The following is a 12484-nucleotide window of genomic DNA, read 5'->3' as shown; positions in this document are numbered from 1 at the left end:
AACAAGCGTTGGCTTCAAATAGTCGAGCATTATGATAAATGGGTCAGTTCATGATTATAAATAGATTATAAGATTTGACATTCACTGAACACAGACATGCGTGTCATTAAAATCTGTCTGTTGTTGAGCAACACTCATGTTGGAGACTTGTAGTGCCAAAGATAATGCAAACCTTTAAACCTAAAGAGTCAAATGGGGTCTACTGATTTAACATGATGTGGATGTTAGAAAACGGGCAAAATAGATTGTAAGATCACCTAAAGACGATCAGGTCTGTCTGTGGTGTGATTCTGATTCACACTGAAGGCATCCTGAGTAAGATACTGAGACACGAAAGAAATCCATACGTAGGGTTCAGATGCCATGTGTGCTGTGAGCTGAATATATTTTTTAATAGTAGCTTTGCTGCATCACTTTACAAGAAGGCCATCAAGTTGTCTATTTAATCATATTTTCCTCATATATTGTCCTTAAAACATGTTTTGGGCTTAACAAAAAGCATCATCTATTTGTTGGTGCACCAACTATCAAACAACATCTACTAATAATATGTAATTTAAGTAGTCTTTAATTTATACACACTTTATGTGGCAACAGACACATTTAGCTGCCACAAGTGAGATATAACATCCTGGTTCCTGCAGATTAAACTGTGTATGTTTTGCAACTAAATAAAATTTATTTAAAAATTGTCATAATTCTGAAATGTATTGAAAAACAGATCCTAAGTATTGCAAGTATTTGTTAATCTCTTTTATGTTTGTCCCGTTTCCTTATATAAAATATATAATAGAAACACAATATGACATGTTATGTAACTCAAATTTGATCAATATATCTATTTAAAAACTCAATTTTGGGCAATTTTATCAGTTTTCATTGTTAATAAGCACTTCAGCCCAATTGTATGTTTTCTTTTATTGTGGCCTTGTACTGTAAGAGATGATAAAAATATCCAGAGACGGAGCTGGATGAGAGTTTGTCTATCAAACAAATGGGCTCCATTAAAAGCTCGATTTTCTGTGTTGCCATGATGACAGAAAGGTTTGAAGTATACTAGTAATCTATTATAGATTTAAAACATAACTAAATAAACAGCTATTTTTAAAAGTACAAGAGTTTTAATTCACTATTTTCTGTGTCCTCACTGCGCCAGCTAGTTCAGAAATCCCAGCTGTTACGCTGTCTTTAGCTTCACCCTTAAAATGTTGTTGGTGTGTCAGTGGAGATAATTACATATTTTTATTGTCCAACATCTCCAGTGCAGGATTCGGAAAAATGGCAAACAAGTACAAACTCTAACAGGTTTTGGAAATCTGCCACCTGTGATAAATGTAGACTAAAACCCATTTAAAAAGCATAATTGTTGCTGGCAAACCTTGCATCTCAACAGTAACGACAACAACAATACCACTGATGCTCATAATTGCCCCAGTGGGAAAGACGGTGCATGTGTGAGGGTCTTCAAAATACAGAACGAATTCAAATAAACCAGCTTAATGTTACAAAGAAACCAAAATACTGCTTGTGACTTCTGTGAATAGCACGTAATTATAATGTCTTTTATTCCGATGTTTCTTTCTTTTTTTCTAAAAACTCTGCTATAATCTGTCTTTACCCTTTAGCCCCTCCCCTGTGGTAAATATATAGCACAAAAATATAGGTGGTGAATGCTCCCGAATATATATATGCAATAGATTTACAGATCAGAAGATTCTGCAGCAGTAAGAAAGAAAGAAGATAAGCACTCTCAGAGTGCAGAATTACAGTGGAACAGTGTCCACAATTGTAGGGTTACAACCTTGTTGCCTTTCTTTTAGCCTGTCTATCAGTTCATGTCTGTCTCTGCCTCCTGTCTGTCCTTCTGTAAGCCTGTAAATCTGTGTTTAAACTGTCTGTGAAGTGGAGACATGGATGGAGCCTGCAACAGTCCGAGACCAGGCTCATCTTCTTTGAACCTGTCTGTCTCATTGCATGACTGTTAATACCACTTGTCTCTACCTGACTCTCCAGATTTTGTATGTGTACCTGTCATCATTTGTGTCTGTCATTCACCCTGTCAGTAACCTTTCCGTCCCTATGCTAGTCCATCTCTCAGCGGGCAGACAGGTAGTGTTCCCATGAAATGTGCTTTAGTGCCAGAGCTTTCTCTGTTTGTCAAAGTCTTTCTCTTTGTTAGTCCATCAGAGTCCTCTGTATCCATTTAGTGTCTTTCTGGTCAAAATCCATTTAAATTCGCAGGATCAGGAACATCTTACCTCATATTCTGTCTGATCTGATTCATTATGTAGAGGGAGGGCTGACCTCTCCCAGTAAATGATTTCAGGTTAGACAGGCTCTGATTGGCTGGGTTACAATTTCAAAATCTTCTTTTTTCTCTTAATGACTCCCTTAGTCTACTTCCAGTTCAGTTAGGGTCTGTCTCCATCTCCTTAGCCTCCTCTCTTATCCATTGGATGGGAAGAGGCAGTTTATCCTTTAGATGAGACAGTCTCTCATCCGTTCTCTAAGTGCTAGCTCCCCTTTAGACTCCTTTTAGTTTTGCTGTGCTCTAATCCCAGTTCAGTTAGGATTACAGCTCCATCTCCAAGGATGCCCTTATCCTTCGCTTAGGAGTTAGTCTCTTTTCAAAGCAACTTTCGCAACTGTCTGCTAACATTAGCCACCTTAGATCCCATTTCAATAGAAAAAAAGACAAATACTGGCTGGTAATACCAGCCTCTGGTTGTAATGGAGACAGGAGGTTGTCCTGTCTGGCTGTTAGGGTGTTGTATTCCATGGTTGTTTCAGACATAGTTTCCTCTTCACAAAGCATTAGTCCGGTTTACTGATGGTCTGCTGGTGACAGTGTTCTCTTTGTACTGTCAGTGTTGAAACCAAATAGATAGAAACAGTTTTCTTAACATCACAGTGTCTTTTATGACATCATCTTCATGTCATATCTCCCCATCTGTGGTCATTGTGATTACGTTTGTTCTTTTTTTTTCCATATTTAAGGACCTGTTTAATACAGTCAGTTTGACAACATGTTACATATGAAAAATATTTTTTAGCGGATTATCTCTTTGATTTCCAACTACAGCTGGGCTCTGATGATGTGCGCTCTCTTTCTCCAGGCACAAGTGATCATAGATCCCACTCTGGGTCCTCTTCACAACTTTGTGTGACATACAAAATTTGGCATTGGGTTGTGATAACATGTCATGATGTCCAACTAGCAGGTCATGGCTTAATCATTAGTACTCATATTATAGATAGTGAGAGAGGTTAAATAAGAGGTTAGAGTATAATGGATGTATCTGGTTTGGAATCCAATTATAAAGAATCCGTGACCCGCTGAGTCTTGGGGTTAGAGACAGATAATAGCCAGTATGGTTTTCCATTCAGTAGTATCCCTTTCCATCTCTTGATGTTACATCTCCCATTGAGTTCACACTGGCTGCTTGCTTCTATCAAAGGCAGCAGACCTTTTGTGTTCATACTTGTTCAAATTTCATTTGCGGATACAAAATGCTTTCAGTGACGGAAACCAATGCTGGGTTTTGGTTTCAGCTGGAGAGCTGGGTTCGATTAGGTTTCTGGACTGGGAATGAAGATCTTTTGTAATCAGTGTGCAGACCATGTCGTTCATGGTGAAGTTTGCATCGAAGCACGGAGCTTTTGTCTTTCGTCGTCTCTTACCGGCCGTGGTCCCATTGGATATCTGCGTCATTAAATTCAAGTAAGGTCAGTCGATCCTCAAACCATGGTGCATACGGTGTTTAGATTTGGATCAAACCTAACAGCCTTCCCCTCCACAGCCTTGGCGTTGGTGTTGTACATGGGGTTCTCAAAGGCGGCCTGGCCGTTGTTGTTTTCATGGACTGAGCATCCTGTGTATTGTGTTTTTGGTGTGGTTCTGTGAAAAAAACAACAAAGAAAACCACACACATAAAGAAATCATAAATACACCATTGAAGAAGCAGAAATGCTCTAATTGCCTATTCATGTTAACATTACTGAGCAGCCAGTGGACAATACAGAATGCAGTCTTGAGAGTAGAAGCATTGTAAACAAGCCTTAAGAAGGATTAGAGAGCGTGTTGCACTTTTTAGGAAGCCTAGTGAGATTCCAATCAGCTCATCCAAAACTAATTCCTTCAGCAAGCCTTTTTTTTTTTTAGATATTAACAGCAGAACAGAAGTTATTTGCATCTGTTAACAATGCGAACACAAGTCATTTGTGCTTAAACCATATCTCTGAAAAATCCAATTTATCACCTCCTAAACAGAGTTGTTTTGCGGCACAGTTTGCAACAGACAGTGACTTAACTGTCTTTGAGCACTGCAACAACCAAACCATTGAGTAAGGCATTGTTATCACGAATTAGACAGCTTCTTAAAATGTTAACAATGCCTTTTTACTTTTTGCACGTTGTTAATGGAAAACACAAATGAAACCACGATGCAATGACAGGAATGTATTCCTTTCAGCTGCTGAAATGCAGCTGAATGACACTTCAAAGGGATACGTGCAGGTTTACTTTTTTCAACACATACCTTTGTTTGTAGAGATAAAAGCCAAAACCGGTAAAGATCAGAGCAAAGAAAGGCACCAGGATGGCGATAGCCACAGAGCTGCTGTTGGTACCAAGCTGGGGGGGTGGCGAGTTTTGACTCTCCGACATATTCAGACCTGCGACAAACCAGGAAATACACTGTCATCAAAGTGATTTGATACAACAAGAAATATTGTTGCGGGTTTGGAACAAAAGGCTTTCAAGCTAAGTTGTTCAGCAAATAACCAACCAAATTTTTATTAGTTGTAACTATGATAATTAAGGTAGGGGCTCTGGTAATTGGAAGTGGACGTGGATGCTACCAGATAATGATTATTATCTGCTTAGCATCTTGCAGGCGACTTGCAGCTCACATTGGACTCGGGAGCTTGTAGTCTTCTTGCACAGCTCCAACCTTTTAAGTCTAAAGAGCAGCTTTTCCTCTTGTTGAGAATGCACTGCATGGCTGTCCCTGTTGCAGCAATAAAGTCCCTAGAAGCTCCAAGATTACTTACTGAATTAGTTTGAAGCAGTCTGCCTGATTTTACTATCAATTGTAGTCATTCATTGCTGAATTCCAAAGGAGCCAGTATTATTTGGTGCTGCTGGCAAAATCGAAAGAGAATTACCCAATCTTTGCAGTCCAAACTGTCCATAGTCTTTTCCCTGAATAGAACCCTGGAATACGTAACTAGAGCCATCGGGCTCTGCTGATACCTGTAGATTAAAAAGAAAGAGCGGTTGAGAAATTGTTCAGGCGGGAGAGGAAAGGAAAACAACTGTGAAGAGAAAAACAGAGGGACAAAGAATGGTTATCTTCTGGTTCCATGTCAACACTACAGAGCAAATGAATCGAAGATGATGTTTGGGTTTTGCTGAAATCTTTGTATAAGGTGTATTTTCAGGGAGCCTTGTTTATTTTCTTTTTCCTCCTTTGGCAAGATTTCACAAAAACTACCAAAGCGAATGTCGTGAAACCTGGTGATGAGGTGGTGCATGGGCAGGCAAAGGGACACATTAAATGTTGGCTCCGATCTGGAGGGCTGTGTTTAAAATTGCAAGAAAGAACATTGGCCTTGGCAGAGATGGTAGTCTCTGATAGCTGGTGTAGTTTAAATATTTCACTGACTTATATTTACACAAAGTCAAATGGCTTCAATGTAAATCCAGCTCAACTGAATATGGTTAGGTTGATTTTATCGGCTGGGACTTACAAATCCATCCATGGTCCAGGAATCATCTATAATCTTGGCGGGAGAGATGGCTGAATCTTTTAGTTGGTTTCCCTGGTTCACATAATTCACCTGATACATCAGCAGCAACAGCCTGGCCTCGGACGCCTTGTACACTCCTAGAGGGTGAAGAATAAACACGTGATTTATACTTGGTTTGCACATGGTACATGGTTTAATGGCTTGCTCACTATAGTTCATTAGATCCTACAGCACGTGTTTCTACTTTGTCTGGTGCACCAGCAAAATACATGTCGTTAGTTCTGACATTTTATCGGGATACAAAGAAGACAGCAAACTGAATGGAGCTGCAAAATAAAGAAAATGTTTATTTTAAAAAATGGATGATTTTTTTTTAAAGAGAAAACCAGGAAACTGAAGTTAAGCGAAGAAATTCAATTCATGAACTCATAAAAAGGTGAGAGCGACGGCTGTTTTTCATGTCTCCAATCTAATACAAATATAGCTAACTGATATATTCTTCCAGCTTCACTTTTGGAAATAAAATACAAAGTATGCACATTTCCCAAAACACCAAACCCCTGCTGCCTTTCAAAATATTCCCTGGGTAAAGAAAACTTGACATCTTAAACAGAAAAAAAACATGCAAGTTTTATGTAACTGGCCACTGGCCTTTCTGTGACTGTGTGAGTGCAGCTTTAGCTGTTATTGATCTAAAGCTGCTCCTTTAAGCCAGAAGACGAATGTCTGATAGCGGCGCGGTTTTGTGATATGGTGTTTGTGCACTCTGCGACTCCAGGAAGCAATTCTAGCTTCAACAGGATTTGTGTTTTAATAGGGTCTTAACCCCCTGCTGACGCTATTGTGCAACCCTGGGAGGTATGTGTGTGAGTAAGTGTCTGTCTGAGTGAGTGAATGTGTGTGTACAACAATGCTGCAAAGAAGCATAGTAAAAAGAAATGAATTTCAATCATTAACAAAAAGCAACAATAAAGAATAAAAGTGCTCTCAATTCTGTTTGGTTGCTTGCTTACAGTTTTGCCAATGGATCAATACAGCATATTTTAGTATTATAGCTACATTTTATTACAACGATGGCCTGTCATGTCACAGCACTTATGTGGTAATCTACTCAAAGTGCTTTCAGTAGATTACTGAACAATTAAACCTAGCGTAACATGCCTGACAGGAGCAGTTCCATGTTGCCATTGCTAAGGGTAACATTGACTCTCCCCGTTGTGGAGTTAAAGCTGGTGATGCTCAGTGTTATAGGCTGCTTCCTCCCACGGTAATTATAGGAACCCTTCCATATGTAGTTGGGAGCAAAGACATCATCTGGAACTACGAAAAAGAAGAGAATATGAATTAGATTACGGTCCGCTCCAATCTTTAAAAAACAAAATGAGAAGAACTGCCTGCACCAATCAGCATTAACCCCTATGATGGTACTGTCCTCCTGTGCTGACTCATCATTTTCTCTCTCTGTTTGTCTCCCTCTCTCTTTCTGTCTTGCATGAATCAGTTTTGTGTGTGTCATTAATCTGGCCTTGTGGGGTGTGACTTGTCTGGGGTTCCTGCCACTCACCTGTGTGGAGTCTGCTGTTACTACTTAAGGTGATGATCTGTCTTCAGTTTTCGCTGCATTGTTGACCTCAACATAGTTAGCTAAACTGGCTCTCTTCTTTGCCGTTTTGCCCTGCCTTCATCCCTTTATCTATGCTACTTACATTTTTATTGCTCTCTGCAGGGCGTCCTGGTGGTTGGATAGAGAGAGTGAGCTAAGCCTTCTTTTACTGGGCTCCTTGCCTTTGCTTTATTAACTCTTTCTGTTAAACTTTTCGCCAGGCAACAGGCAGGTGGTTTTAATGTTGTAGCAAACTGGTGTATATAACTGCTCAGCATGTGTGCATTTTATGCAGATAAGTGCACACAGTATGGCAGAAAAAGACAAGCATAAAGAAGAGCAGAATTTCACAGTAGTTAATTTACCTTTCTCTGTGTAGTGAGGAAAAATAAATTATTTAGAACTACCATAGAAAGCAGTAAAGTGCAACAAAATCGACAAGAGCATAAGAAAAACAAGAGCAGCACTGTGGAGCAGAACGTAGCAGAGTGAAAAGGAGCTGAGCTGAATTTATCGAACGACAGATTAAGCCAGACTAAAACGGAATAGATAAGTCAACAATAGACAAGGAATGAAAAGACTGGAATAGGAAAGATAGTAGTAGAACTGACCGTTTAGTTTGGGGCTGGGGGTTCCTGTTACTGGCTTCACAGGTTTTTTCTTCTCTCCGGCTACACACACAGCCAGAGAAAGAGAAAAAGAAGATAATGTCATATCAAAACTCCTGAGCAGGGCAGCAGGGGCACAGCACGAAATATTTTAAAATGCTTTAGTTTGCAGCCAACCTCCCTAATCAACCATGTTATCCAGGGGAGAGTGCAATTCATACTAACAAGTAACCACATTAAAATGCAGCGGCAGTCACTCTTGGTCACAATGATGAGTGAGAAGTGGGCCGAAAAAGGGTCGAGCAAGACAAACCTATTTACTGGTTACTTGTAGATTGAAATGCAAATAAGGTTAATGATCAATGACCAATAACTGCTGTGTATATTAGATCCTTTTAAAACCGGCTTCAAGACACTTTTTCTATTCACCATCAGCAGCTTGTACTATCACGTCAAGATGCAGCTATTGTTGGCAACAAATACATGCAAGCCAGGAACAGGTTATTTGTCCGAGAACCTTAAATTGGATTTAGAAGTGCTCCAATTTTGAAGACTACTCCAGGGCAGCTGGGTGGTAGCCGTGGTGGAAGGTTTCAGAAAAGACAGTGTGTGAGCATGTGTCAATACTAAGTAAAAGATTTTAAAGAGTGCCAACTATATATTTATAGCAGAGATGATGCTGATTTCTTCTATATGATCAAAGCACCTACCAAATTGACCTTTTTGTGAGATTTGAAGAGTGGACTTTAAACTTTTTGGCTCAAATGTTCAGTGTTTCCATCATTTTTCATAATTTGTGAGACAATACGAAGAGATAATTGTAGCATTGTTTGCTAGGCAGTGTATTGTTATTGATATTAATATTTTACAGTATTAACTATGTACAGTACGGGATGGTTATGTTGCAATTCTTTCATTTCTTCTGCGATGGCTCACAAGGTTGTAGTTTGAGCTTGATAAAGCAGGATTAATGCATGACTTCACCTTTATGGTCCTGCCTGGTAAATCTAGCAAAGGGACAAAACACCATGGGACATTTTTGATCTGTTTTGCCTTTGAACCACCAGGCTCACCACCAATCCAAAGGCTGATCAACCCAACAGGAAATCTCCCCCTACTCCAGATGGCTTGTCTGTCCCTGTGTGTGAAGTGACAAAGTCTCCTTGGGCTAAACATGCTCAAACACTGCTATCTGGTCACTTAAGCTAAAATGCTCCAGATAAGATAATCAAAAAAAGATACACTTAAAGGAAATGTGAACAATGGAAATGACTGTAGCAGGACAGAAGTACTTACCCCGACATATCGGCATCTTTCCAGTCCAAGTGCTGTCACTCTTGCAGACCCTGTGTTCAGAACCCCCCGCCAGGAAGTAGCCATGCTGACAGCTGTACACCAAGGTGTAGCCAAACCCAGGAAGATCCATCCCTACCACGTCCACATGGAGTGGGCTCTCCGGCTGCTTGCAGGCGTGGGCTGCGGGGTTTAGACAGATACATTGTTACACTTCAGTGAGAGTCTGAAGGGATGAAAGGGTGAGCGGCTGACAAATTGAAACAGTGTGTTTCGTACGTATGCACTCGGGTTGCGTCCCACTCCATGTTAGATCAGGCTGACAGGTTCTGGAGGAAGATCCCTGAATCAAATGACCAGGCTGGCACTGAAATGACACCACACTCCCAACCTAGGCATAAGGACACAGACAGAAGTGCACACAGAAGCCATTAGAGACATTGTAACAGATCTGATTGGTAAAGAGGAGTCTGAATATCTTCAGAGGAGCATCATAGTGTTGTACTGCTAGGATAAATGCTACTCGTATTTCAACAGGTGAATTCGTGTGGATAAAGACCAGTATTTTAATATGAAGTACATTAAAATAGATGTTTAGTTGTGGTTGTGGCATGTCAATGCAAATGCACAAGCATCCATTGTATTCCTTAAAATATTAGAAGTATAAAATCAACTTGCATTCCCCGTTCATCAGGACTTCATTTGAGACAAATCAAAAGTCAAACATATAATGAAGTTTGCTACCTGGCAATGCTGTAATATTTATCAACCATTAGATATTTTCCCTCCTGTGCGGTAGCAGGTAGCAATCCTTATAAAATATCTTACTTGCTTTCTTCCTGCCAAATAACAAATTAACAGTGAATTATTAGTTATTTGGTTGAAATGACTATAATTTTTTGGTAATAGGTAAGCAGGTTGTTCTCCAAGAATCTTGAAGCATTTCCTATAGTTCTTGGGTTTGGGAATTCAAGTAGTTTCAGAAGCATCCCACACTGTTTGAGATCAGCACTCTGTGGGTGGCAAATCATCTGTTGCAGGACTCCTTGCTCCTGTTGTCACTGAATATGCTTCTTTATGACTCTGGCTGTATGTCTGGAGCCATTACCATACTGCAAGTGGTTTAGGACTGACAAGATGCTTCCCTGATGGCATTGCACGGTGGATAAGAATCTTAAAGCGCTGCATTGGAATGTCTTAACATTTTATTTTCTTTCTGACTCCCTCTACTGCCTTTCGTTCTTTCCTCTCTCTTTCATTTGCAACAGCTGCTATTAGTTACTGGGTTCACTTCTTGGGTAGAAAGACACGGCACTAGTCTGAGAGTGCAGATTTACCTTGAAACCATAGGTCCGATTCAAGGAGCCGTAGCGTGGTGTTCCCGGGTTATCGCAGCTGGTTTTGGTTGGTTCTGAAAAGATCAGCACACGAGTGGAAGTAATTACACACAAAAAATAGGAGAAAGATAAATTAGCAGCAGCGTTATACATCCCTCTCAAGTTCCCTTTCCTCCCTTTTGTTGTCATGGTAACAGTGGATTATATATGCCATCAGGACAGCAGGGGGCAGTAGCACTTTGTCAGAAAACGAAGCAGGGCCCACTCTAAGTGTGTGTGTGTGTGTGTGTACGTATGTGAGTTTGTGTGTGCGCATGTGGAAGGGTCATCAGCATGTAGAGCACATCCTGACGCAGAGCTCAATTCAATACAGCTTCTGAAATGACAGATTCACTCTCCACCTCTCTCTCTCTCCTTCCCTCACTTCCTGTACCTATCTGTCTGCCCTCTTCCTCTCTTTCACTGTTGTCTTCTTCTACCTCGCTGTACAACTGCTCTTTTCCCCTCTTTTTCTGTCTTTCCATGTCACCAGACCTCCGTTTGCCAACTGCTTCTTCCCTCATCTGTCTCATTTAAAGAGCAGGCTGCTTTAGGTCAAAACTCATTCTGTTTCAGTCACATAGTAATACACATCAGACACTAACATCACAAACTAATAAATCAACCAAAACACACACACACACACACACTTCAGATCACTTTGCCCATAAAAACACACCAAGAGTCACTTTGTGGTTGCGTGTGTTTAACAGTCTCAGTCTACAAGCGCTTTGGGGTCCTTAGGGACTAGAAAAGCGCTATATAAATACAGGCCATTTACCATTTACCATTTACAAAAGCAATTATGATACAGAACAGAAAGATCTCCCTTCAGCGGCAGCAGCAGCAAACTGAAACTAGTTCTTATTGCAGCAGTTATAGATGAAGTCTTTATATCAGATGGGGTAACAATTTAAAGACAGCCCGTTGTTTTCAGATAGTCTGTTTCCCATTTGAGCAGCTGTAAAAGTAGTGGCTGTATCCCTTATTGAGTGCTGCAAAGTAAGAAAAAAAAGGTCTTTGTTGGCATTTACAATAGCTCTCATTTATTAAAATTCATTACCATGCACCTGCTCTGAATCAGACACGCCAAGTGTTGCTCTAAACATTGCATGGGCTGGTAAATTGACTCACAGGGACCATTTGTAAAGTGTGCCGAATATCCCTTCTCATTTTCTTCTTAATCCCCAGATAGCAGCCGTTTGTTTGAAGTTGGATGTGGATGTCTGCTTCTTGAAGGCATTTACTAAATACTGTAAGTTACAGCATGTGCTGGTGTTAACTCAACTTCTGAGCAAGCACTTTTGCTGTAAGTTCCAAAACAGGTTTTATAGCCCTACTTTTAAATTCTGAATTTTATCTAATATGTTGCTAATTGAACTTTGACCACTAGCAATCAGATCTCAGAGACAAGGAATTCGATATTCAATATATGCAGTATACAGTATTACATCATATATTTTTAAAGTTGACTTTATGTCTAGTATAATACACACAGCATACAATACTGTGCAAAAGTCTCAAGCCACCCCTCATTTTTAGATTTTGCTTCCACAGAGCAAAACTTTCTTATAATTTTTAAAGCATAAGGAAGTCACTCACTTAAACTCCCTTAACACTGACCCAAGGATAGTTATAGCATAAAAAGACTCTTAACTCAAGGGAATAAACCAGTGCTGTGTCTACATGTAACAAAAAACTAAAGAACCACTTGTGTTTTTAGGCTCTTTGTTATGATCAGCCGATCGCAAAGCACACATAATTTGTTTCACTTTCTTTGGTTGAATCTATGAAAAATTTAAAAGATAACACAATTTGACAGGAATAAAACAGTGTTTTTGCAAAAACAAACG

At 39.9% G+C, this 12484-nt stretch overlaps 1 protein-coding gene across 1 annotated transcript in view; it reads right to left on the bottom strand.

The window, feature by feature from the left end:
- Window positions 1-2977: 2977 nt before the first annotated feature.
- csmd3b (CUB and Sushi multiple domains 3b) overlaps window positions 2978-12484 on the bottom strand; it is a 324793-nt gene continuing 315286 nt past the window's right edge. Inside the window, exons 63-71 of the mRNA XM_085446982.1 lie at window positions 10593-10666; window positions 9535-9646; window positions 9259-9438; window positions 7966-8025; window positions 6913-7071; window positions 5752-5888; window positions 5167-5254; window positions 4539-4674; window positions 2978-3898 (exon numbers count right to left, since the gene is read on the bottom strand). Coding sequence (XP_085303108.1) covers window positions 3739-3898; window positions 4539-4674; window positions 5167-5254; window positions 5752-5888; window positions 6913-7071; window positions 7966-8025; window positions 9259-9438; window positions 9535-9646; window positions 10593-10666 — 1106 coding nt within the window. The 3' untranslated portion in view covers window positions 2978-3738. The remainder of the gene's footprint in view (window positions 3899-4538; window positions 4675-5166; window positions 5255-5751; window positions 5889-6912; window positions 7072-7965; window positions 8026-9258; window positions 9439-9534; window positions 9647-10592; window positions 10667-12484) is intronic.

Source organism: Copadichromis virginalis, linkage group LG22, assembly GCF_057382275.1.
Source record: "Copadichromis virginalis isolate Kocher_CV1m ecotype Utaka linkage group LG22, C_Virginalis_male_GT1.1, whole genome shotgun sequence".
Classification (NCBI taxonomy): domain Eukaryota; kingdom Metazoa; phylum Chordata; class Actinopteri; order Cichliformes; family Cichlidae; genus Copadichromis; species Copadichromis virginalis.
Note: the sequence above shows the minus strand (reverse complement) of the source record. Positions and strands in the feature narration are given on the sequence as shown.